This window comes from Trachypithecus francoisi, unplaced genomic scaffold, assembly GCF_009764315.1.
Source record: "Trachypithecus francoisi isolate TF-2019V2 unplaced genomic scaffold, Tfra_2.0 Lachesis_group5, whole genome shotgun sequence".
Classification (NCBI taxonomy): domain Eukaryota; kingdom Metazoa; phylum Chordata; class Mammalia; order Primates; family Cercopithecidae; genus Trachypithecus; species Trachypithecus francoisi.
This window is the reverse complement of record NW_022681470.1, coordinates 27960868-27988352: the sequence shown is the minus strand read 5'-3', so window position 1 is coordinate 27988352 and position 27485 is coordinate 27960868. Positions and strand designations below refer to the sequence as shown.

Sequence of the window (27485 nt, the reverse complement as noted above, 5' to 3'; positions counted from 1 at the left end):
TTCAATCTCTTCCCCTGTAGAAGCAGGAAAACAACCATAGCTATTAAATGGGTAGTGATAATGACGAAATAAGGCAAGTTATGCAAAACAGGACAATGCCTTACATATTATAAAGCAGGAATTGCCAAAGTCTTCCTGTAATGGTGAGAATGTAAGTATTTTAGCTTTGTGGGTCACATAGGTTCTGTTGCGACTACTCAACTCTACAAGTGTTGCTTGAAAGCAACCACATAAAATAAATGAATGAGTGTGGCTGTGTACTATTATAAAAATTTATTTACAAAAACAGATAGTGAGCTAGATTTGGCCCACAGGCAGTAGTAATTCACTGACCCTTGCTGTAAAGGCTTGATAAATTTTATTAGTATTATTAATACAATGGCTTACAAAAAATCTTTAATACTTAACAAAGCAATATATTTTTTAACCAAGAACTAAGTATATACCTAATTTACAATTATTTTAAAACAAATTTGCTTATGGGAGCAATGAAGAAAAAAAATCTTGCTTGTAAATCCTGGTATAACTTAATTGAATTTTAAAGAAAAAGTTTTAACTACAGAGACTGACATTCCATTGTTCTAGGTCCCTGAGGGAGAAATCCAGGCCAAAATGAAGAACAATGTTCACAAAGGCTTGGTAGAAATAAGAGGAGAAATTTGTTGAAATCTTCAACATCTCTGACCTTTGTTCTCTCTTGGAAGGGTTTGGTTTGGACTCACCACAGAGCTCAGTTTACAAAGCACAGTTCATGGAAGGAGCAGCTGTAACAAATGTTCCATAAGGAGATGTTCGTCTATTACGTTGCTCAATGTCTATTGACATTGAATTGCTTTTGTTTGTTTTAGACTTCAATTCTAAAAAAAATGTTTGTCTCTCCTAACAGACCAGTATACTTCCTTTTACCAAGTGTCAGAGGTTACATATTGTTTATGTAGCTTTTTGCCTTGGTTATCTGTAAGACTGGAGTTAGATACAAGTGTCAATCAATATAATGCTTTGCATCTACTTGGGAGATACACTTTTTTTCCCTCAATTCTTATTTTTCCAAAATGTCAAAGATTATCCTAAATGTTATTGCATAGGTATCTTTCATTGTAAATTCCTTCAGATGCTTTTTAGATCTAGCTGAAATATAAATCAAAAATTATAAATAAAAGTAATTTGGTCATATTTGGCAAAAAGAATGCTGTTTTCTATGTAAAGGGCCTCCCAAAGTAACAGATATATGAGTATAAATAAGATAAACTGTTAATAAATTCTTTATAAATAATGAAGTGTTTTGTAAATAAATATATTATAAGACAACATTATGATCTTTAGTTCTAGAGTTCAACAAACCTGGGTTCCAATTCCAGCTGCCTCACAATATCAGCTGCTCTGAATCTTAGTTTCATCATCTGTGAAATGACTATAATAGTTGTAACCATCTCACAGAATTGTTGTGAGAATTAAATGAAATAATACATATGATGCGCACATAGCATAATGTCTGGCCTATGATAAGCATTAAACATTTATATTTGTTAGGTAGCTATCATGACATTTTAATTTTAATTTTTCCAGCAGAATTTCTGTCAAAATATAGGAAATGTGGCTATTTGCTTAGCTCTAAATATGAGGTCCTAAAAGTTCATCTGAGCAATTACTGATGTTTTCTAAATCTATCCTCTCACTTTTTTCTCTAGTAGTTTGCGTGATCCCCGACTGAGCAGATGAAACATGACCTAACATCTGAGAACTTTGTTACCAAGTAGGGTGGATAGAAGACCATCAAAAACATTGTTCGGGAGTTTTAAATATTTACCCACAATTTAAATTGTCTAATAATTTGAACCATGGGCTGCTTTTCATGCTGTGTAATTCTACTATTTTTCCATACAACTCCCGTGTATCAGGGCTGGCAGCACTATTTACCTGAGCCAGTCTTATTTTATTTTACTTTTTGGTAACTTTTGTGAACTGAGGGAAGCGTGGAATGGCAAAATTGCATGACACAATTTGGTTTTGTACATAGACCCAATTCTGCTAATTCTCTACAATTTCCCCCTCACCTGTACTACCTAACTCTAAAATATATTATTAGAACATGAATTTAATATTTTTTCTGCCAGTTTTTTTTTTCTTTAGGAGGTAGTGACTGACAAGATAATAAAGCCCAAAGTGTTATGCTCACTAGGACCACTGAAGTTGGCAGAAAAAGGCCACAACAACAGCAAGCAGGCCCAGGATTTTCAACAGAAAGGAAACTGGGAAATTAGATGAATGCTTCAGGACCCGAGTCTTTAGTGGCTTCAGTATCCTTTGTTTCTGGGTGAAGATGGCACTCCTGGCTCCTTCCCATTGCCCAGGCCCAGCCAGGCGATACTGATAGGAGTTGCAGGGTCCGAAATACAGTCTCACAGCCAGTTTAGGATCTTTGAACAAGAGAGAGCAGAAATCTGGCTTCGCACCTATCTCTAAGGCGAGTTCATCCAAGTAGTCAACATAATTGGTCTGCAACGTCTGGCTCTGGCTTTCTCCAAACCTTAGTGAAGAAAGTAAAAAGGGAATATTCACAAAATGTTCTCAGTTTTCTAGAATATTAGGCATTCAAAACTGCTAAAGGAATGAAGGAATGAGTGAATACATGAATGAGTTTTGAATGAATCTCTGGTGGAAAGTATGAGTTTATTGTTCCAGGAGGCTCATATCTCGGATTGAGAATAGGCCCTCAAAGAGCCATGAATTCATGGATGCTCTAGAAATGTGACAAGATGATCACCATTGTTTGGCATATTTTAGGCAGTGGGAAATCTCCAGGCAAGTACATACTAGTCAGGATGGTGGCAGGGATTCACGAGATAATGCGTATGAAAGCATAGCTTGGTGTCTTGCTCAGAGGAGATGCTTAATATTTGCTTGTTAAATTACTAAAGTACCTGGCAGTCTGGATGACATATAGTAGATAATCAATGTTAGGTAAAATTGAATTTGAACAAGAGAAAACTCCCTACACCTGATGTAATCCCCAAATCAACTTTCCAAGGGTACTCAATCACTGTTGAACCTCATTTTACCTCATCACAAAGTACAAATCCTTGAACCTTCATACCGACCCCTTCCTAATTTATTTTGTTGGGGATTCTCCAGCTAACTTTTCACAGCTATTCAAGCTACTATCACCACCACTGTCTCATCCCATTCCCTCTCTAACCACAGAGTGTAGGTGGCTTGAGAAGTTATGGAATCTGACATGGGCATCATATAGAACTGAAATGAAATTAAGCCAAGGAGAAGTGCTCTGATTTGGTACAATTCTTATCTTTAAGTATTTGGGTCTTAACCTAGTATGTATAAGAATCGCTTAGGAAAAAGATAAAAATGAAATTTTTAGCCTCACACACAGAGTTTCTGATTCAATCATCTGGGCTCTAGCCCAGAAATTTGCATTTTATCAGGCAGTTAGGCGGTTCTTGTAAGTAGCTAGATCACTGTACTTCGAGAAACACTGCTTCATGTAAAGAATTAAAAAATATTCTTACAGGTCAATTCTTTTTTCATTCCTTTTGATAATGTCCATCATCATAGTTCTCTCTGAGGGCAGGCTACACAAGCCTAAGGAATAAAAGGTTGGTTTGAATAGTAAGTTTGAGTCAATATCATTACTTTATCTAGTTGTTGATTCTTAAAATTAAACTGTGGCCATTGAACCATGTCATACCAGTCAGGGCTTCTGTGCTGTTGAACTTCATGGGGTGCCACTCCCAAAGCACTCCATGTGATGCTGTCCAGGGAGCACAGTCTACAGCATGAACTACAAGATGGAGAGGGCCAAGAGAAGAGGCTGGAAAAGGGAAGCATGTCTGGGAACCTGGCAGACATGACTAGCAGTTTGGCCTCTGTCCTAAAGGTGACAGGAGGCTGTGGAAGTTTTCTGCATGAAGTGAGATCAGATTTATTTTTTGGAAAGATCTGTCTGGCTGCTGAATTTAGGAAAATGGACTCCAGGGACGCAAGCCCATGGGGAGACCGGTAAAGAGGCTGTTGAAATAAACCTGGTGAGAGATGAGAGTCGGGCAGTAGAGATAGGGAAAGATCGATGCAGGAGTTATTATTGTGTGCTCATGATTACATTGCCTGCCCACAAATGTACCCTGAGCTTTGAATGTGTTGAAATATGGTGAAGTCCCCTTGCCTAGAGTCATCAGACATCTCATACTCAAGCAGTCCAGGCCTAAGTTCCTCACCGAAGCCCTCCTGTCCAGACTTGCATCATTTTCTGCACACCTCCTTTTATTTACAGCACTACTGTTTACCTGGTTTCCAATGCCGGAGATCTGTAAGCCCTCCTTGATTCCTCTCTGTTTCTCTGACTTTCCCACACTGAACCAATCATAATGTCCTGCTGATTTTTCCCTTAATGCTTTCTCACACTTATGGCTTCCTTTCCACTTTGTATCTCTGCCCTGGCCCAGGATGCATCATATTTTAGCATAGGTTACTTCAGTAACTTTCTCTTTTATCTGTGAGGCTGTAGTCTTTCCCCACTTTCAAATCTGTATTCCACACTACTGCTGAAACAAGCTATCCAAAGTGTAAATCTGCTAATGCCTGTTCCTTGCTTATAACCCTCCATTGGTGCCCCGGGCTGAAGAACTTTCTAAAATGCATATTCCAGGTCCCTTGGCCAGTCTTACTTAATCAGGGTCCCTAAGGATCCATCAGATGATTTTCATGTGTAGCCATATTTGGGAAGAACTGATCTATAATTTATAATCTAAGCGCCATAGCATGTCTTACAAAATTCCTGTGTCCTGTCTCCTTCTCCAAGAGTAATCTCTTTTCTCTCTCTGCCTCCTATGTCATGCTCTAGGAATGTCAAATATAATGTACCTTTCCATATGCATCATTGCCTCTATGCTTTTGTTCAGGCAATCCCCTTTTCTGCCCCTGAGAAATGCAGTTATCCAGGACGCTTTCCTTTATCATGTGCCCTCTCCTTTTTCTACCATGATAAGTGCCCTTTCTCTCCTTCCCTGAGCACTCCGTATATTACTCAATCAAAGCATTTGTCATATTATGTTGAAATGGTCTGTTTAAACTTCTCTCAGTCCCACCAGTTCACAGCACAGGGCTAGGTATTCAGTAATACCTAGCTGAACAGAATTGAACCCTGCAGGCAGGGAGATAGCACTGTTTTGAGGAGTATGAAGTGCTACACAGGCACTCAGAAATAAACCTTTTAATGATTTTATAACTTGTAGGGATTTGTGAAGTTGAGCTACTCAGGTATTAAGAGTTAAATTGATTTGCACATATGCTGAGGATGTTTTAAACACCACGTAGGTAAAACCAGGAGACACAGATGCTTTTCTTAAACTTATCTCTCACGATTCAAAGGAAAGTTAACATGCACTTAGCTTTATGCCAGTTGAAATTCTCTTGACAGTCTAATAGTTTAAAGGGATGATTGCAGGTATTTATTATTACCAGATTCCTGTATTTGTTATTCTTTGAATTCTCCAGTAACTTTTCAGAAAGCTAATCTTGTGAGAACAGCCAAGGTTGTCAAACTTTTTCTTGGCAACCTTTTTATCTCAGGCAACATTCTTATCATTATTGATAAACTTCACCAGATCTGAAACACTTAGCCACTCCCTTGCCCACACACTTACCTTTGAAAACTCTTGTCACCCAACGAGCTTGAAGTTCAGCAGTTGGGAAAATGGAACCTAGGGGCTGGATGAGACCAATGCATGCAAAGGTTGACTTCTCCAGGTGAGCGGGGAATATGTACTTATACAGTGAGACCATATTATTCTCTACTTTAACAAGTGAATCTTCAAGGAAGGGAAAAGAGAAACTATATCCTGTTGCAAAAATGATGACATCAATGTTCTCCTCCACTGTTCCATCCTCAAAAATGGCAGAAGTTTCTGTGAGCTCTTTCACTGTAGATTTCACCTTAATGGCTCCACAGAGTAGACGACTTGGGACATCATCATTTAGTACAGGTTCCTTCATAATGTATCTGAGACATACAGAAGAAAAACATTCTGAAGGATCATTTCCTGAGGAATCTTGAACCCTCTTGACATTTTTGGGGTATGGCTCTGAAAATAAAACGGCTTTTCAAATATCTGTAAAACTCTAACTTAACTGTGCCAGTCCTTATTTTCTGACTTAATTCTCATGTCATGAATACCTCCCATCAATAAATAAGGGAAAACATGTAGGCGACGTGAGTGAAAGAGATTTTAAAGAAGGAAGCATCCCCTAGGGCTTAGACAAAAATCCCTGAGTATTATGGTGGTTATTATACCATCTCTGTTTTTAACCTTTGCCATGCTATCTAGCTTTTATTATTTTGCTGTTTTATTTAACTCCTATTTGATCATAAGTACGAAATAAAAAATTTGCTAAATTTCCACTAATTTTGAAACCTATGAAGGGATTAATGTGAAAATTAATATATAAAATTAGGTTTGGTGATATTTGTTAATCCCAAATATCCATGGAGTCTCTGTTAGTAATAACATGGATGTTGATGCAAAATCTGCTTATTTTTTTTGTAGATTTGAGAACATTTTCTTTTTCTTTTTTTAATAGACAATATATGGCACTTATGTCAGATCTTAGAATACAGTAGTTACATGGCAGGCATTTGTTAAAAGATTCTAAAGCTCTTCTGTTTTTTAAGGGAAGAAACCTGTAACAACTAAAGCAAAAGAACCATTCATAACATTCGCTTGTGCTTAAATCACTGACGTATAACTGACATCAACAGAGATTTGTCTTTTAGCAAAGAAAAAGGAATGTGTTTCCAAGGCTGCTCATAGGAAGAACCTTCATGGTATAGGGTTAGCAAAGCATAAATTATTCGATGGAGAATTACATGTTTCCCCCCACACCCCTCTGAAAGGCAGGTCATAGTCTCTTGAAATAGTTTTCTCCAATGTTAGATAACTCTGGGCATTAGAAAGTTCTCCCCTAGTTTTGCTTTCTGGAGCAGCTTGTAACACTTTTGTTTCATCTTCTTAAGTGTTTTTAAAGGTATACAGAACAAATTTAGAATCCAAACTCCAGGACCTATAAGGTACTCATATTGTTAGATTGTAGTTTGAAATACCACATTAGCAATTTGAATCTTTGTTAAGGGAGACACCTTCAGACAACTTTGCTCACCAACGAGTATACCATTAAAGCAAAATAACTCTACTTGTTTTGAGGCTCAAGGCCATAATTTTCATGGTTGAACCACCGATTCATCTGTTGTTCTATCATCCATTTTACAACTGTTCGTGGCAGTACATTGCGGAGCATAGAACGAAACCGGGTGTGGAATACCGAGTCCCAAGGATAACCATCTTCAGAGACACGACTCACGACCCAGGTGCCATGCCTGGTGCTGATAAAAACCTGGCAAGCAAAAAGAAATGCAGTTTAAATTAGGGCATTGTCCCATTTAGGAGGAATCTACTACGAAGGTAATGTATCACATGTGTAGCCCCAGAATTTACAGAGATTCTGTTTTAAAGATGATTGACCTCAATGTAAAGTACCTCCTAAACAGGGGTACCCCATGGTATTTACACTGATATAGGAAGACTGTAACTAAGTCTTGAGAACTTCATGCAGACATGAGAAAGTCTTTGGGCTAATTCTGATGATGAAATCCACAAGACTTTCCCATGTTTACAGTTGTGGTTTGCTGCTCCTTAAGAGAAAGTTCCTCCCTCCTCTCATGTTTTCCACCCACCTACGTTTCTTCTATAGTGCAGGTAGAATGATTATAATCCTTGGAAACGTGTGATTATAGCCTAGTGACTACACTAGTATAAGTGTATGCATCTGCATATCTCTGGATGGAGAATAACAAGGGAAATAATCTTCCTTCCATACTTAAAAGACTTTATTATTGTGTGTGTGTGTGACAGGGTCTTGCTCTGTCACTCAGGCTGGACTGCAGTTGTGAAGTCATGGCTCATTGCAGTCTTGACCTCCTAGGCTCAAGAGATCCTCCCACCTCACCATCAAACATGACCACCACATCAAGCTAATTCAAACAATATTTTTGTAGAGATGGTCTCACTATGTTGTCCAGGTCAGTCTCAAATTTCTGGGCTTAAGCAATCCTCCTGCCTCAGCCTCCCAAAGTGCTGGGATTACAGGCAGGAGCCATAGTGCCTGATATGTATTTTAAAAGTTAAAAACTCTGAACTTACACTGTGATTCTCTCTTAAAGTGCACATCTGAATCCTCTTTCAGATGTATTCTTTACCTTGTTTACTAAGATTTCTCGTTTCCAAAATGTACATTTAATGTCTTTTCAAATGTATATTTTGCTGTGTTTACTGTTACTCCCCCATTGTCCAAATGCATATTTGAACCGCTTCTTAAATTTTCACGTACCATCCAATGAGTTTTGTTTAAGGCTATACTTGATAAACACATAAGATTCACTTGCAAGGTAACCAATTTACTTAAGAGAATTGGATACAGGCTGCTTGGGTACTACTGTGGGTGAACTATTTCAATCTGTGTTTCCATAGGTGAATGATTTCAATCTCGGTGCCTCAGTTTCTCTCTCTGTAAAATGGGGGTATAAAAAGAATGCCTACCTCATGGCATTCTTGTGTAGATTAAATGAGGTGGTATACATAAAGTACTTGAAATATTGCCTGGCAAGTGATAAGTACTGCTAGCTGTTATTTTGTAAAGTTAGGCTGGAAGAGAGGAGTTTCATACAGTGCCTTATGACTGGAGTGAACCAGAATTTGGAGACAAATTTTGTGGGGATGGGCCTTAAATTCCTAGCCGGTGAGGTAGCACCTACACCAAGCATTCCTGCATTGCTGGTCTGTGTGTGGTATATTCCTGTGTTCTGAATTTCTCCTGCCGTTGCCCTTAGGCTGACTTGGCAATACTTTGATTAGATATTAGATACAAAAATATTTCCATTAGTGTCTCTTTCCGTGACTTACTGTCCCCTCTTCTTCCTCAGGATCAAGTGGAATGCTCTGCCTGTTTGATTCACTCTTTTTCTGTTGTGACCCTCCCTACAGCAGGGGAGTCTAACCTGCCTTAGTGACACCAGCTGCAACAGCGAGAGAAACATGAAGATTTAGGCTCAGTCTGCTTTATCTGAGATGCATGCTTTAGGTCAAAGGCCAGAGATTTGGTTTTTGGTCAGAAGTAGGTAAATGACTGATATGGTTTGGCTGTGTGCCCCCACCCAAATCTCACCTTGAATTGTAATAATCTCCACGTGTAAAGGGCGGGACCAGGTGGAGGTAATTCAATCACGGGCGAGGTTTCCGCCATGCTGTTCTCCTAATAGGGAGTAAGTTCTCACGAGATCTGATGGTTTTATAAGGAGTTCCCCCTTCGCTCTCATTCTAGTTCCTGCCACCTTCGTGAAGAGGTGTATTCTACCGTGATTGTTAGTTTCCTGAGGCTTCCCCAGCCATGCCAAACTGTGAGTCAATTAAGTCTCTTTTCTTTATAAATTACCCAGTCTTGGGTATGTCTTCATAGCAGCGTGAGAATGGATTAATACAATGACGCAGCACCATCCCATATGATCTTGAGTGGTGCTTTTGGATTGTGGTAGAGAGTGCTGTATCCTTATAAAGGTGAATTTCTTTTAACAGAGCAATGCACAGTCAGAATTTTGGTGAGTTCAGGTGATAATTTCAAGTTATGCAGATGCATCTAGTTCTGTTCCTAGCATATATAGCTCCTGTAAAGTCTCTGGTTAGTCTTTTCACAGAAGGCTTGAGAGTATATTACTCTGTGTAAAAGGTTTTACGATAGTTATAGATTTATATTGTTACTCTAATAAATATTGAAGAGATGAGTGCAGATGAATGATTATAATCCTGGAAATGTATGATTATAACATATTTAGGAGGAATCTACTATGTAGGTGATGTATCACATGCATAGCCCCAGAATTTATTGAGACTGTTTTAAAGATGATTGACCTCAAAGTGAAGTACCTCCTAAAAAGGGGGCACCTAGTGGCATTTACACTGATAGAGGAAGACGTCAACAAAGTCTTTTGCACAAGGAGCTGTAAGGCATACAGATAGAGCCAAGGTAGTTACTTAATACTGAATCTGGCACCATAAGGCTTTCTGTAGGGCAAGACCCATACAAGGAACTGGTTCTTGCCATCTAAGATTTGATATCTTTGGAATGAAGAAATCTAAGTCCAAATCACTGGTCTGACAATATGTAGTAGTCTAGGATGGATCTTCACTTGGCTGACTGCTACATCAGCTCCTCCCATACTGCCCCATTATACACTGTTAGGCTTTATGGGTGTTCCCAGCATGAAAGAGCCTAGAGCTGGTACTCTCACTTTCCAGCTCTGCTCCTCTCCAGGCTGTCACAGTTCCTGCCCCCTCATTTGTTCTTTACACTGAGGTGATAAGTGACAGAGGTTTATTCTCAAAAAGTGAAGACTTACTGGGTCTAGTAAATCTCTTTCTGGTGTTAGTGACCTGCTCTGTTCCCAGGCTGGCACTGACTAACACTGACTGATAGATGACTCTGACAGGGCCCAATGCAACCCCTTCATTAACCTGCTGGGCAGGCGTCATGTTTGCTTATAACTTTTGCCACTGGGTATCTAGAGTCCTGAAAGTGTAAGACTCAGAATGAAAATGATTTGTTGGTTGTGCAGAGGGCCATGGTAAGCCCTGGGTGGCCAGAGATACCAGGCTGAGGGAGCTAGTGTAAGAGTGATTGGGCATCTTGTTCAGGCCTTCTTGAGAGGGGATGCTTTGGGAGAGGGCCTTTAGCAATTTTTCTTTCTTTGCCTAGGTCTATCCTTGCAGAAGGAGTTTATTTTTTTGCTATTCCTTACCACCACTGTCAGCAGCAGCATCGTGTAATGTTTGACTTTTTGGCAGCTAAGCTGGTGTCATTCCTGAGCAGGTGCTAAGAAGACAGTGGTTAGAAGGCCTCAGGAAGCACCTAAATATCTATGATTTTAATTGAGAGACTTACTATCTATTTAATCTTTCTTTTCATAATATTTGGGTAACTGAAGATTATATTTCAAATATAATTCAAATATGCACTAAATTTCTAAAAGCCACTCTCCAGAATATGAACAGATTAACCTCTCATTAAATATCCAGGTAGAAACAAGGTGTCTTGGCTGGGTATGGTGGTGCATGCCTATAATCCCAGCACTTTGGGAGGCTGAGGTGGGCAGATTGCTTGAGTTCAGGAGTTTGAGTCCAGCCTGGGCAACATGGTGAGACCCTCATCTCTACAAATATATGAAAATTAGCTGGGTGTGGTGTGGCATGTGCCTGTAGTCTCAGCTACTCAGGAGGCTGAGATGAAAGGAAGCCTGGAGCCCAGAAGGTCAAGGCTGCAGTGAGCCATGTTGATGAAAGGCCTCTTTTTGGAAAATCATCTGGTCAAAAGTTCCCGTTTTAAAAATGGGGGAGCCATCGCCCAGAGAAGTGAAATGAATCACTCCTAGGATACATGGCTGGTTAGTGACAGAGCTAGGAGATAAACTGGTTTCTTGACTTCCAGATTTTCTATGATGCCACAATGGACTACCAACCAACTAGTTAATGAGGATTAGAGCCGTGATTATATGGCTGGGGTTCTCCAGCATAGCATCCCCACTTCCTCCCCTCTAGGTACATGGTAAGCAGAGAGCATCGCACCTGAGCAGCATTCTTACTCAGCTCAACAGCAATATCGGAGCCCGAGTTTCCCATTCCAATCACCAGGATGCGTTTTCCCTCAAATCCATCTGGATGCTTGTATTGGTGGCTATGGAAATATTGGCCTTTGAACCTCTCAATACCTTCAGGGGGAAGAAGAGAGAAGTCTGAACTCCAGAGCAACTATGTCAAGCTGATTTCAATAAAACTGCATTGTCAGCTTTTCCTTTCTGCAGTCAATTTGCTTTGCCTCTTCTCTATAGGAGTAAAGCACATAAAGTTTAGGTACCAGACCAGGTGGGGCCTGTAATCCCAGTGCTTTGGGAGGCCTAGGCAGGTTGATTGAGCTCAGGAGTTTGAGATTAGCCTTAGCGGCATAGTGAAACCCTGTCTCTACAAAAAAATACAAAAATTAACTGGGCATGGTGGCGCATGCCTGTGGTCCCAGCTACTCAGGTGACTGAGGTGGGAAGATTGCTTGAGCTTGGGAGGTAAAGAATGCAGTGACCCCTGATTGCATCACTGTACTCCAGTCTGGGTGACAGAGTGAGACTGTCTCAACACCAAAAAAAAAAAAAAAAAAGAAAAAAACAAGACCAAAGGGGTTGATTTTGATTTCGGAGGCTCTGATAGAGACAAACAAATGGTCATGAATACAGCAGGACCAGATACTGTCTTTTGGCTTCCCATTATACTATTTTGGACTATATAATGACGCTTGACACTTTAATATCGCATATTAGGCAGGGTGTGGTGGCTCAAGCCTGTAATCCTAGCACTTTGGTAGGCCAAGGTGGGCAGATCAACTGAGGTCAGGAGTTTGAAACCAGCCTGGCCAACATGATGAAATTCTGTCTCTAGTAAAACTACAAAAATTAGCTAGGGGTGGTCATGTACTTGTAATCCCAGCTACTTGGGAGGCTGAGGCAGGAGAATCCCTTGAACCTGGGAGATGGAAGTTGTGGAGATTGCAGTGAGCCGAGATTGTGCCACTGCACTCCAGTCTAGGTGATAGAGTAAGACTTCATCTCAAAAAAAAAAAAAAACCAAAAAAAAACTTATCAGATACTCTTAAATATTTCTTAAGCACATTATGAAGTGCTATTGTGTAATAGTTAGAAAACAATTTAGCAATCTTATTTTCCAAAAGTAAACTAAAACTAAAAACCAGGAACATAGGAGTTGGTTTCCATATTGTATAAATCAGTGACTTGCTGATGGTTAATCACAGACAAGCTTCTCTGTGTCCTTTCCTAGTTACTATTACACTTCCCACAAACACACGACTTTATAAAGGATTTGCCATTGACGGTGGGGTTGCTTGAAAGAATGAGATTATTGGTTCTCAAAGCGTGGTCACATGGCCAGCAATATCAGCATTGCCTGGTGTTGGAAATGCAAATTCTCAGCCTCATGCCAGACCTACTGTCTTAGTTTGTCTTCTATTTTTAACAAAATATCTGAAACCGAATATTTTATAGTGGAAGGAAATTATTTTGGTGCACAATTGTGGAGGCTGAGAAGTCAAGGTTGAACGGCTGCATCTGCTGAGAGCCTTCTTGCTGGTTTGGACTCTGAAGAGTCCCAAGGCAGCACAGGGTATTGCATGGTGAGGGAGCCAAGCATGCTAACATGCTAGCTCAGGTCTCTATTCCTCTTCTTATAAAGCCAGCAATTCCACTCCTGTGATAACCCAATAATCCATTAACCCATTTATCCACAAATGGCTTAACCTATTCATGAGGGCAGAGCTCTTATGACTCAATCACCTCTTAGAGGCCCCATCTCTTCATACTGTCCCATTGGGGATTAACCTCAATATGAGTTTTGGACAGGACATTCAAGCCATAGCACCTATTAAATCAGAAATATGGAGGGTGGGGCATAGCAATTTGTGCTTTGAAAAGCCCTCCAGGTGATTCTATTTGGGAACAATTGCTTTAGATGAGCAGGTCTTAATCCTGACTATTAAAATCACCTGAGCAAATTTTCATTGCTCTAACACTACATAGTGTTTGAATCGGGGGGGTGGGTCCCCAGGCCATCAGGGATTTAGAAGCTCCCCAGGTGATTCTAATATGAAGCCTGGCCTATGAACCACTATATTACCTATTTTCCTGAGGGCCTTGGGAAAGAAGCGTGTTCTCTGAGGAAAGACTTGGGTGGACCAGAACAGGTGGATGCAGGGTTCTATTCTTGCACTTCTCTCCCCATCACTAACTTGCAGAAGCATTTCTTTCTAGGAGTGCTCCCCTTGTGTGTGAGAATGGACCTGTGGAAAAGGCTCGGTGTTTGACAGGGTAGAAAAAGGCCAATGCAGGCACATGACTAGAAGGGCCTCTCCAACAGAGAACCAGTTTGATGTGCATTCTCTAAAATTCTGCTGAGGACTTAGTGACTTCCAAGGAAGTTGGCTCTGAGATCTATGTGTGATGAAGACTCAGAGGCCGATAGAAACAAAGATGCTGTTTGGTGTCTTTCATCTTTTTAGCTCTATCTCAATCTTATTGAGCCAAGTTGTGCCTAGTTGCAGCAATGAATCCTGCCTGTCAATCTAAACTACATATAAAGTACCTGTAAACCTACTCCAAAAAGCTGGGAATCCCTGCGGGTCTCACCTGGAAATGACTTCAGTGGGATATGAGGTAGAAAGTGGTGACCACTGCAAACCATAACTGCATCAAAGACAGCACTCTGCTCCTTGCCGTTGCTCTGAGTAACAACCTTCCATTGGCCAGAGGATGAGAAATCTGGACATTTTCTCACACTAAGGACAGTTGTCTTGAAGAAACAGAGAAGGCATCATTGAGAATTACTCCAGGATAACATGGGCCAAGTGTGTCCTTCTCATTGCTGCTTCATGCAAGAGGCCTGACTCAGCAGTGGGGCCAGTCTATTAAGGGTGTTGAATACTGAGTAAGGACTTGAGAGAGAAAAGAAAAACAAGTTCTTATGAAAACTGTCAGAATCCAGATGGAGTCACTAATGTTAAGAAACCCAACAAATAGAACTGGGAAAGGCCAGAAAAAGCAGATTCTCATGGTGTGTGCCTGGTAACAAAAAAGACTACAAAAACCACCACCTTGCAGAAAGATCATCATCATCTTACACAAAAATGACTTCTACAAGAGCATCTGCTCAGTAACTGTCCAATCTCTGACTGGCATCACCCTTGTTATTGCTCTTTATATTATTTATATAATTATTTCAAAGCAATTATGTAATTGTATTTCTCCCCCATTTAAAAACCTTTGTCTTCCTTTAACTCGCTGAATATACACATAGTTTACCATGGCATGTACATTCTCATTACAATGCTCTATTACCAAATAAGTTTCTTTTAAAGAACTTCTGTTTGTTATTTGATAGTCTGAACAAGGAAACAAATCAATAATTCAAGTGATCATGCAATTGGCATATGTCAGGAACGTTTTATGTAGCCACCTCTTTGTGGACTTTGTATTACAGAAGACATTTCATGTAAAACACTTTGCAGAGTGCCTGACACATGGTCAGCATTCCACAGAATGATAGTTTTTAACATTTACTATTTTTAAAACAGCACATCATGTGAGCAAGACAGTTCGTGATCTCATTTGAATAAAATGATTTATTGGTTCATTGATTTTTTAAAATGTAGCTCACTGGAGGTCTGTTAATTTTTAAAATTGTACATAAATGTTTCATATCTGCTGGATTAAGAAACAATGTCAAGTGGAAGCAAAGTTTATAATGCTAGAGGAATGGCATGCTTCTCATTTGCAAGTATTTTAGTCTTTTATATATTTCAAATCTTCAGATATTTTTCAAAATGCTGTGTTGGTAATTTTTAAGCTGTCTCAATTTAAAAATATATATGGAATATTAGTAGAAATCTTGTGAAAGGGCTTTAAATATCTGGGTAATTTTCAGACGAGAGAAAAGACTTCAGATTGTAGTTCAAAGTAGTATATTAACTGAAGTGCTGCAGATCCTTGCTATTCAAAATGTGACTTGAGGACCAGGATCTTCCGTATCACTTGTGAGCTTGTCAGAAGTGCAGAATTTCAGAACTTACCCCATACCTATTAAATTAGAACCTACATTTTTAACAAGATCTCCAGGTGATTCATGTCCACATTAAAGTTTGAGAAGCACTGGGTAGATTACATTGACAATCATAAGCAACAGGGCTTGTTACAGTTTGCCTGCTTCTCGAGTTGAGCCCTAACACCTAGGACTTGCACCAACTCAGGGATCAATAAAGAGAAACTAGTCTTCCCAACCCCTCTCACTCTCGAGAAACAAAAGCAGCAGTAACACCATAGCCAAGAGAAATGACTCCCTTGCAACTCTAACATGATCTTTAAAAGAATGGAATAGAAGTTATATATCATAAGGGGGCAATATGTTTGTTAAGTAGATTGATAGTTAAGTGTACAAAGCTACAAAACCTTCTGGTACACATAATCTGTTATTCACAAGTTAGATCTAGGAATTGGGGGAAAACTACATTAGGTAGAACTGGACGTTTTAATGGAATTTATAAATACAAATTTTCATCAAAATTTAAGTTGATATTATATAAACCTAGTATTAGAATTACTAAGAAAATGAGATGTATTAAAAAAATAAGCCTCACTAAAAGTTATTTATCCAGAAATGTTACTTACTTTGAGACAGGGTCTCTCACTGTTGCCTAGGCTGGAGTGCAGTGGCACAATCACCACTTATTGCAGCCCTGACCTCCCAGGCTCAAGTGATCCTCCTTTCTCAGTCTCTCGAGTAGCTGGGACCACAGGTGGGTATTAACATGCCTGGATAATCTTTTTAAAATGTTTTTGGAGACAGATTTTCACCGTATTGCCCAGGTTGGTCTCAAACTCCTGGGTTCAAGTGATCCTCCTGCCTCAGCCTCCCAAAGTGCTGGGATTACAAACATGAATCATCACACCTGGCCAGGAAATGTGATTTATATTTTATTTTCTAAGCATAGTAGCTATTTCTCAAAGTATAGACTATTGATAAAAATTCAGCATGCTTAATGAAAATATTGTTTTTTGTTGATTGTTTCTGAGGAAGCACAGGAAAAGCTAACTCCAAGTGTATTTCAAAATGATCTGGCCATCTTTAGGTTGCAAGAGATTGCATTCAGAAAAAAATGATAAGTAAAAATACTTTCCACAGCCTTCTAGTATGGACAGAGAGCAAGGAGTTTATTTAATACACGTCTAAGAAATCCCATTTCTATGAAGAAGGTAAGAAAACAAAACAGCAATTTAATTTTGGTATATGTCCTTTCAAGGCAAATGAAGCTAGGCATACTCAATGGTAACAGATGTTAGTTTAAATGAATTTTTCAGGCCGGGTGCAGTGGCTCACACCTGTTATCCCAGCACTTTGGGAGGCTGAGGCAGGTGAATCACTTGAGGTCAGGAGTTCGAGACCAGCCTGGCCCAAATGGTGAAACCTCATCTCTACCAAAAATACAAAAATGAACTAGGTATGGTGATGTGTGCCTGTAGTCCTAGCTACTACAGAGGCTGAGGCAGGAGAATCGCTTGAGCCTGGAAGACAGAGGTTACAGTGAGCTGAGATTGTGCCACTGCACTCCAGCCTGGGCAACAGAGTGAGACTCTGTCTCAGAAAAAAAGAAAATGTTTTGACATCAATATTATTCAAACCTTTAACAGATGATTTTCCTCTTCAATAAATGTATATAATCTATAATATCAAGGGTAATAACACTACTTTTTGGGTTTTATATCAGGTTGTTATATTTCAACAAACACTTAGAATGGAATACTTTATTCATAATCGCTTTCATTATCAGAGTAACTTTTCTATTTAAATAGCTGAACTAATGTAGAGAAACCCATTTCCCCAAAAATACAATACCTGGAACTGAATATATTTTAACAGATCAAATTTTTTGGCAAAAATCCTGAAATATTCCAGAAGTTTAGAATTATGCAGGAAGTTTGGAAAATCTTCAGGCATTGGAAAGTCACTGAAACAGGACATTTCTTTGCTGGTGTTGGTAATGACAGATTGATAGATGCTTGCTCGGCCATCTTCCACCTTCTCCTGAAGGATCAAATAAAATAGTGATAATTACACATTCGATTTTTTTGTTTGTTTTTTACTCTTCCTACATCTAACCCCTGGGTGATACAATTGTCTTTGGTTGCTGTGGTGTGGTGACAATGTTTAGGTGATGAGTGCAGTCTATGTGTTCCATCCATCATTCTGTGATGACACCAGTTTATTGCCTGCCTGTAACGCTCACTGTGAGGGGTAGGGGTGATGTGGCAGTGGTGAGGCTGGGGTCAGGGACAATTATTTTGGCACATTGCAAGATATTAGCATCCTGGGTCTCTACCTATTTAATGTCAGTCTTTGTGACAACCAGCTTGCTTCCTAAATTCCCCTTGGGGAGGCTGTATACAGCCACTAGCTCTTTAGAAACCAGTAAACCCTGGGACACTGGGCAGAGAACATAATAGAGAATTTCAGTATTCTAAAATGAGTACTTTTGGAGAAAGGGAGTTTGCACATTTTGACACATTTTGATTTGAATCCCTTTACACAAATCAATCATTGTCAAATGATAAAGGTGAGTAGCACTGATATCTTATTTTTTTTTGGAGACGTTGATCGGTCACCCAGGCTGGAGTGCAGTGGCGCCATCTTGGTTCACTGCAAGCTCTGCCTCCCAGGTTCACGCCATTCTCCTGCCTCAGCTTCCTGAGTAGCTGGGACTACAGGCGCCTGCCACCACGCCCGTCTAATTTTTTTTTTCGTATTTTTTAGTAGAGATGGAGTTTCACCACGTTAGCCAGAATGGTCTCTATCTCCTGACCACGTGATCCGCCCGCCTCAGCCTCCCAAAGTGCTAGGATTACAGGTACCACCGTGCCTGGTTCATTTTTGTATTTTTGGTAAAGACAGGGTTTCTTTACCTTTTGGTTTCTTTACCGCACCCATTTTGGCCAGGCCAGTCTCGAACTCCTGACCTCAAGTGATCTACCTACCTCGGCCTCCCAAAGTGGTGGGATTACAGGCGCGAGCCACCATGCCCAGCTCCTCTCTATTTTTTTCATTCATTCATTCATCATTTATTTTGTTTACTCATGCCTACTCTAGGACATTTTTCATGAGTAGTGTGTTTATGCTGGTCTAGAATCAAGATTTTATTTATTTTGAGACAGGGTCTCATTCTAGTTGCCCAAGCTGGAGTGCAAGGTCACAATCTCAGCTCACTGCAGCCTCAACCTCCTGGGCTCAGGTATGCACCACCACACGCTGCTAATTTTTTGTATTTTTAGTAAAGATGGGGTTTTGCCATGTTGCCCAGGGTGGTCTTGAACTTCTGGACTCAAGTGGCCCACCTCGGCCTCCCAAAGTGCTGGGATTACAGGCATGGGCCACTGCACCTGGCCAGAATCAAGATTTAAATGGTAACTTTGTTATAATTTCAAGTAACTTGGTAAAAGCTAATCAGGTTAAGGTATGCTAACTTTCTAGGTTGTTAGAATTTAGTATGGCATTATTATTAACTATACATATTAATATCCAAAGAGTTTGCCCTAGAATGCAAGGGGGTTTCTGTCTCATATACAAGGATATAATGATCTGAACTCTGTATAAACAAATAATGGTAGAGTGTTTTTACTTTCACACACTGGCTTCAACTTGCATAATACTGAAGTCAAACTGATGTGTAAACTATTTCTAGATGTTTCAGTATGATTGAATATAATATCATTGGCAAGACAATGAGTTTCTTAAATTCTCAAAATGGGAAATATTTTATGAAGCAAAAAAGACTATTTTTCTCAAGACCAGATAATTTTTTTTTTTTTTTTTAGACAGGGTCTCACTCTGTGGCCCAAGCTGGAATGCAGTGGCATGATCATGGCTTACAGCAGCATCAACCTCCTGGGCTTAAGTGATCTTCCCACCTCAACCTCCCAGGTAGCTGGGACCACAGGCATGTGCCACCACACGGGCTAATTTTTTTTTTTTTTTTTTTTTGTAGAGATGAGGTCTTAACTATGTTGCCCAGGCAGGTCTAAACTCCTGAGCTCAAGCAATCCACCCACCTTGACCCCCAAAAGTGCTGGGATTACAGGCATGAGCCACTGCGCCCAGCCCCAAGACCAAATAATTTTATGAGTAGTATAGAGTAGAGATAAATAGGAGGGTTCTGGAGTCAGACTGACTGGGTTGATGTCCTAATTCTGCCACCTTTAATGGCTTGGTGACCATGAGCAAGTTACATAGGTCAGTTTCCTCATTTTCCTCTATAAAACGGGGCTCACTAATAACTTAAACATGCAACAATTGTTCCAAGGCTTTAATGAGAGTGAATAAAGTACTTAGCAGAATGCCAGGCTCGAAATACTTAAGAATATTGATCTCTTTTCTATTATTGGCCACTAGAGTTAAATTTACTAAGCCAGCCACAGTTTTGAATCAGTTAAACTAAGACAGTTATACGACAGCCAAAATGCTAGTTTTTAAAAAATCCAATAATTTGGCTTAAAAATGTGGTTGGCTCCTCTATCAGGTCAATTTTAAGGGAATTTTGAGTGATGAGAAGAACTGATTTGATGTCTGAGGCCCTACGGTAATCTTAGGGCCAGGGCAAAACTTTGGGAGGTTTCATTTTACTTGTGTAGTCTGTCAGCAAACAATAATGACCTCACAATTCTTTTTCTGAAGATCAAGTGATAATCTTTTCTTTCTTTTTTTTTTTTTTTTGAGACAGGATTTTACTCTTGTTGCCTAGGCTGGAGTGCAATGGCATGATCTCGGTTCACTGCAACCTCCCACTCCTGGGTTCAAGTGACTCTCTTGCCTCAGTCTCCTGAGTAGCTTGCATACATGCACCACCATGCCCAGCTAATTTTGTATTTTTAGTAGAGGCAGGGTTTCTCCATGTTGGTCAGGCGGGTCTGGAACTCCCGACCTCAGGTGATCTGCCCCCGTCAGCCTCCCAAAGTGCTGGGATTACAGGCATGAGCCACTGCGCCCTGGCCAAGTGATAAACTTTTATTGTTGGGTTAATTGGTAAATAGCAGCTAAAAAAATCCCCTTGCCTTTATATGTGCTTCTTTCTACATTTAGTTTGCTAAAGTAGGTGTCTGTGTATTTAGAGAAATCTGGGTAAAATTGGCCTAGTTTTCATAGTTATGAAGAGATGATTAACATTGATTTAATAGACAAGTATGTATCAAATACTTATCCTGACCAGGGCCTGGGCTTGGAGTTAGGGATAAGATGCTAACAGTACAAACATAGTTTATATCTTTGTGGAGCTTATTGTTATATTGAATTAAAATGCACTTGAACTTTGGAGACGTGAAAGTGGAGACAGAGGGTTTATTGTCAGTCAGGAGGACAGAGACACAGTTTTCAAAACTGATAAATTTAACTCACATATTAAGTACTCGTACTGCCTGGATAATATATTTAAGCATAAATATAGATAGTCTGAATTTCCTTATGTATAGAATTTGCCATTTTTTTAACATAAATGATCATATAATAAAGAATTCTTCTAATATAGAATTTTCAGAATGTCAGAAAACTCTAGCAAACCAAGTTAATTTAGATAGCACTTATTTAGAATTTATGATCTTTTGATCACGATCTGAATTGAAGTTTATGTTTGACTTCATGACAATAAAAAGGTTGTAAACTGAGTTTAAAGAAGATCATAAGGGTAATATTTAATCTACTCAAGGGAGCAAATTTATAAAGCAGAAACAGATTCACTTATTGTAAATGTGAATTACAAAAACTTACAAATTAAACTTTTTGTTTGTGAAACATCATTATATTGACCCTTACCAATCAATAATTTTGCTTTCATGGGTAGTTATCATAAGCAGTTAGAAGTAATAAAATGCTTTTCTTTAAAAATATTCTGGCCGGGCGCGGTAGCTCAAGCCTGTAATCCCAGCACTTTGGGAGGCCGAGACGGGCGGATCACGAGGTCAGGAGATCGAGACCATCCTGGCTAACCTGGTGAAACCCCGTCTCTACTAAAAATACAAAAAAACTAGCCGGGTGAGGTGGCGGGCGCCTGTAGTCCCAGCTACTCGGGAGGCTGAGGCAGGAGAATGGCGTGAATGAACCCGGGAGGCGGAGCTTGCAGTGAGCTGAGATCCAGCCACTGCACTCCAGCCCGGGCGACAGAGCGAGACTCGGTCTCAAAAAAAAAAAAAAAAAAAAAAAAAAAAAAAAAAAAAAAAAAAAATAAATAAATAATAAAAATATTCTGTGATTCTGTCATTTCACTCTTTCGGATGGACCTTACATCTATGTGCTCCATTACCTTAATTGAATATGATTGAAACTCTTCTTACGTCCTTGTCCTACAGTTAGAGGTAAAATTGCAATTCTCAAATGCCAGTCAGTGGACCAGTTGCATTAGAAGATGGGTCCAGATGTGTGGTGGCACAAGGCTGTAATCCCAGCTACTCAGGAGGCTGAGGTAGGAGAATTGCTTGAAGCCGGGGAGTGGAGGTTGCAGTGGGCAGAGATTGCACCAGTGTCCTCCAGACTGGGCGACAGAGTGAGACTCCATCTCAAAAAAAAAAAAAAAAAAGGCCCAGATTCCGTATTTTAGAAGTGCTCCCTAGCTGCTTCTGCACAATGAACTTTGTGAACCACATCTCTGTTAGAGTATTGCTATCTTCTGTCATCTTTCATTAGGCTGGTGTCCCCCTTGATCACTGATAGAGACCCCTAATTAAGCTCCCTGGCTCAGGTATTTTCCACCTTTTTTTCTGCTGCTTTCAGGGTAAAGGGTATACACCCATTGGCAATCTGTTTGGAATGTTGGATCTTGGGGGAACCATATTTTAAGAGAGAAAATGATATTTCAGATTGAACTTAGAGGAAGAAAATCAAGATTGAGATATGTCTAGAGAGTATTACATGAAAATTAAAATAACTAAACATATACATCTGGAAAAGGAGGAGATCCAAATATTAAAAGAAAACCCACAGGGGGGAAAAAAAAAACTATACATGGTAACTCCCACGTGACTACAAGGTATTAGGAACAATAAAGGAAACAGCGAAGGTTAGTGACTGAAAGATGATCATGTTTTCCTCTATCAAAACTTCAGCAAGGTTATTAAGTGTGAGAGCTCCAAAATTGTAAACCCTCATTTTTTTCCCCACCACCTATGTTCCCCTGAGCAAATTCTTTATCTAAAAACTGTTTCTTCTTAATATGTAAATAAAGGTAATCATAATACGTACTTCCTAGCAGTATTGCGAAGAAAAGGTGATGCTTGCCAAGTGCTTCCCATTGCTAGAAACAGAGCTAAAAATATATGCTAATTACCTACCTGTCCCATGGTCCATATGTGCCACTAGGGGGTGCTGGAGAGTTTGGAAGAATTCTGTATTGTCTGGGTTGGGCATAGGACGATTCTTAAATTTACTTACTTATTGTTAATTTATCACCACCAAATATGTTAAGTAATCTCAGAAGGATTTGTGTAAATATAAAAATTAATAACCCATTTTAAACATTGCTTCTGGATGGTAGAGTAGTGAAGAGGCAAAGTTTCCCAGGGAAGAGCGTGGGGCTCCCAGCAACCTTCCTGAAACTCAGTCACCTGGTAACCAAAACCCTCACATAGCCCTCCTGCAGGCAGCCTGTGAAATTTTGCTTATTTTATGTTTCACTCTGAAGGGAGACTCTTTGACTTCGTTGAGTGGAGACAATAGTTTACATTCCTCTATTGGATATAGTTTTAAGAGGAATTTGAAATGTGATACTGTTACAAGTTCCACAGTTATATACTTAACCTTTAATATTCAATAAAGCCTAATTATTCAGGTTTTAATCCAGTTTTTCTAGTGAATAGGAAGGTATCTCTAATCTGAAATTTTAGATACTGGCAATAGGATAGTTGGAGAAATATTTTACTGAAGAAAATACCTTCCTAGAATTCATCAAATCATATTGTTGGCAGACTATTCAAGCTAACTCTCATCTCTTTTGCTGACAATAAGTCCGTGGGATGTGAGCTTGCAAGGATTTTGGTATACTGGGATTGGTTGTGGAACCAATCTCCTGCATATACCAAGGAACAACTATAATTTCTACATTTCTTGTTTAGGTTAAGAATCTACCGGCTGGGCGCGGTGGCTCATGCCTGTAATCACAGCACTTTGGGAGGCTGAGGTGGGAGGATCACAAGGTCAGGAGATCGAGACCATCCTGGCTAACATGGTGAAACCCCGTCTCTACTAAAATTACAAAAAATAGCCAGGCGTGGTGGCAGGCGCCTGTAATCCCAGCTACTCGGAGGCTGAGGCAGGAGAATGGTGTGAACCCGGGAGGCGGAGTCTGCAGTGAGCCGAGATTGAGTCACTGCACTCCAGCCTGGGCCACAGAGGGAGACTCCGTCTCAAAAAAAAAAAAACTCCCAACTGAAGTCTACCTGTGAACCTAGAGTGGACAAAAATATCTTTGGTTAAGACAGGAATGACCAGCACATATCACCATCCCAGGAAAAGCTAAAATGATGTTAATCACCAGGTTTTAATAAGAAATGAATGTGATTTAAGCTGTTTTCCTTTTTGCAAAGCTACCTGTCTTACAGAAGAATACATTTCTCCCTTCTCCATCATTAACTCTGAGTGTGTTTAGATAGTAGAATGATCAGATTTTTAAATTAGGTGTTTGTGTAACAATTACCAAACTTGTCTTACAGGATTCATTTGAGATATTTATTAAAAACTCCCAGAAGATTTTGATTCAGTAGGTCTGGGATGGTGCCCACGAATCAATTTTTTTTTTTTTTTTGGTGGCAGGTTTGTTTAACCAAAGGAATCAATATCTTTAGGAAACTCTGCATGGCTGGGAATGGTAGCCTGGGCGACAGAGTAGGACCCTGTCTCAAAAAAATATTAAAAAGAAAAGAAACCCTGTAGGTGTGGTTTATGGTCATATGTAGTTGAGAAGTCTAATGTTGGATGTTAACAAAGATCCCTGTTGGCATAAGATTAAATTTGAGCTGACAAAGCACGTGCAGGTCCTGGGTCACCTTGCCATCCTCCTAACTAACCAGCCTGCAATGAGAGCCCTTTGTGTGGTCTCTGCTGATATCAGTTTGATTTTCATGTAGTCGAACCTTTTGCTCCCATCTGGAATATTCTTACGTGTTTTAATATCTCAGAGATACCTGATTACATAATTAAACTTTTGAACGTAAACTTTTGTTTAATCTTTTACGTATGTGTGTTTTAAGATCTCAGAGATACCTGATTACATAATTCTAAAGTCATTGCTTTTGGGTTCTGAACGTAAACTTTTTGTTTAATGGTTGTAAGTCAGGGTTTATCTGTTTAGAAGTCACAGAGGCCCTGGTTTGAAGGCCAGTTCCTCCAGTTGTGTGGCCCTGGCCATCTCACTTAACCTCCCTCACTTTCAGTTTGCTCATCTATAAAATATATAGTTATTGTTAGTAGCTAACATTTATTGAACTCTATTATGAGTCCCAAACTTATCTAAGTTCTTTATATGAATTATCTCCCTTAATCTTCAAAATAGCACTACGAGATAATCACACTTTCCTGTTATATCCATTTATAATTGAGTAAACTGAAACACAGGATGTAAATAACTTGCTCAAGATCTCACAGTTAGAAGGTGGTAAGCTACTACCTATTGAGAGGTTGTGGGAAGGAATAATTATAAATCCTTATAGCTGTCTGTCTATGCAACTTTCTAATTTTTATACAAATTGTGAAGGACAGCGATATGGGTTGACTCTGTGTCCCCATCCAAATCTCATCGTGAATTGTAGTTCCCACAATCCCCACATGTCATGGGAAGGACCCGGTGGGAGGTAATTGAATCAAGGGGGCAGCTACCCTCATGCTGTTCTCACGACAGTGAGTGTGTTCTAATGAGATCTGATGGTTTCATAAGGGGCTTTTCCCCCTTTGCTCAGCACCTCTCTCTCCCATTGCTATGACTGTAAGTTTCCTGAGTTCCTCCCCAGCCATGTGGAACTGAGTCAATTAAACCTGTTTCCTTTATAAATCATCCAGTCTCAGTATTTCTTCATAGCAACGTGAGAATGGACTAATACATACAACTAGCATTCAGTATTTCTTCATAGCAACGTGAGAATGGACTAATACATACAACTAGCATTATCAATATTTGGTTTGATTAATAGAATACATTTAATTAGTGAAACATATTTAACAAAGAGTTTCACGGCAGTTATACTAGAATGTCATTGATAAAGCTCAGTAAACAAACATGGTTCATTTGTCAGAGAAAAATAGTAATGATAAGAGCATGTTCTCTAAAGAAGCATTTGGTTATAATTGAAGCAGAAGTGATATCTTGAAGAATCCTAGTTACTTCTATTTTTGTAAAATGTTCTCTAATATTAGTGTATTACAGAATGACAAAAGTATGGACTGTAAGACAATTGCTGAATCCAAAAGAAGACATATTTTACATGCCTGGGTCAGCTACCTAGGTTGGGTTAGTATTGACCAGGGGAGAGGTGCCAGCCTATGACTTCACTTCCATTATGGCCACGTCAAGAAATAGAAATAAAATCTGATCAAAGTTGTTTAATAACTTCTCAGTATGACCCATGAGTAACTATGATTCACCCTGAAATAACACAACCTGTTCAAGACCCAAGAAAATCTCACTTACTTTGAACCTCCACACTCCTCCAATATCTTCAGTTCTCTCAAAGCAAGTGGGCTCAAGTCCCTCATCCACACAGCACTTCAGAGAAATCAGGCCACTGACCCCAGCTCCGATCACAGCTACCTTCTTTGCCATCAGTTCCTGTCAAGGAGTTGATCAATCGACATTACTTAACTGGGACAACGGGTAAGAGAATCCTTATGATGTAGTCAGGTAGTTGGCTTTAAACATTGTAGCAGTGGTAATTTAATAAGTAGCACTATTGAAGAAAGAGCCAGTCAAAAATCCTCTCTCCTTGCCTTTGAGAAAAGCTGAGTTGTCTTATGGACTTTGTTGCACACCTTGCTTACATCTAGCTTTAACATTTAAAAGCGACGCATTCAACAAAGCCAGTCTATGCAGTAACATACTAGGTATGTGAGCCAAATTTCCAGCTAGAGTTTTGAGCTTTTCCTTTTCAGCTGCTTTCCCCAGCAATCAACCTTACCTTTGTTTTTGCCGTTTGGCACCGTCTCTTGACAGAATAGTTTTCTCCCTTGGTTGTGTGCTGGGAGGCAGTTGGAAGTGTTTTTAAGAGTAGGAGGAGGCTGTGAGAAATGGGAGGAGCTCCATCTCCTCCAGCATTTTTCCAGGTGAAGCTCCAAAGACTTAGCTAGGAGTCCTAGAATTAGGCAATAGGTGCATGTTCTGAGGTCAACAGTAGTGATGCAATATCTTTACAGTAACAGCATATACTCTTACACAGTAGCAACATATACTCTTATACATACAGATAGCTTAAAAATCCTTTTTATAATGATGTAATAAATATTCACAAATGAACATACAGAGATAAATAACAAGAAGGTTAAGATTACTCCTAACCTCACCACCCAGAGGCAACTGCTGTTGATGTTTTGGTGTATTCTTCCACCTATTTATAGATATACACACACACAAACAAAAGTGCAATAGCAGTCTAATTTCCAACTTGATTTTTTAACTTTCCAGTATATCAATATTGTGCACCTATAGCAGGATTTTTCATGGTTGCATGAATCTCATTTAGTTGGTGGTTTAATTATCTAACAAATATTCAGTTCTTATAGTTAAGCACTATTTCTGGCAGATTATCA

The 27485-nt window shown here is 39.5% G+C and overlaps 1 protein-coding gene across 3 annotated transcripts; it reads right to left on the bottom strand.

Moving 5' to 3' along the window:
- Positions 1-258: 258 nt before the first annotated feature.
- On the bottom strand, positions 259-27002 carry FMO2 (flavin containing dimethylaniline monoxygenase 2). 3 transcript variants are annotated; one of them, XM_033197176.1, is made up of 9 exons: positions 26858-27002; positions 26374-26511; positions 17556-17744; positions 14297-14459; positions 11679-11821; positions 7202-7401; positions 5658-6013; positions 3525-3597; positions 259-2527 (listed from the first exon to the last, which is right to left on the bottom strand). In XM_033197176.1, the coding sequence occupies exons 2-9, from the start codon at positions 26503-26505 to the stop codon at positions 2176-2178; spliced, it is 1608 nt and encodes a 535-aa protein (XP_033053067.1). In that variant the 5' UTR covers positions 26506-26511; positions 26858-27002; the 3' UTR covers positions 259-2175. The 3 variants fall into 3 exon arrangements, with proteins under 3 accessions (XP_033053067.1, XP_033053068.1, XP_033053069.1); XM_033197177.1 differs by lacking the exons at positions 11679-11821; positions 14297-14459 and having other exon boundaries at positions 2126-2527; positions 26858-26965; XM_033197178.1 differs by lacking the exons at positions 11679-11821; positions 14297-14459; positions 17556-17744; positions 26374-26511; positions 26858-27002 and adding an exon at positions 9229-9377 and having other exon boundaries at positions 2126-2527.
- Between the last annotated feature and the right edge of the window lie 483 nt (positions 27003-27485).

What these genes read in the sequence shown, in the direction of transcription:
- FMO2 (XM_033197176.1), bottom strand. Translation starts at nt 26,505, where the DNA reads ATGGCAAAGAAGGTAGCTGTGATCGGAGCTGGGGTCAGTGGCCTGATT. An exon ending in TAAAATATATTCAGTTCCAG is followed by an intron (nt 14,460 to 17,555) that starts GTATTGTATTTT and finishes TGTTTCTTCAAG; the next exon opens with ACAACTGTCCTTAGTGTGAG. An exon ending in AATGAAAAAAGAATTGACCT is followed by an intron (nt 2,528 to 3,524) that starts GTAAGAATATTT and finishes TTCTTCACTAAG; the next exon opens with GTTTGGAGAAAGCCAGAGCC.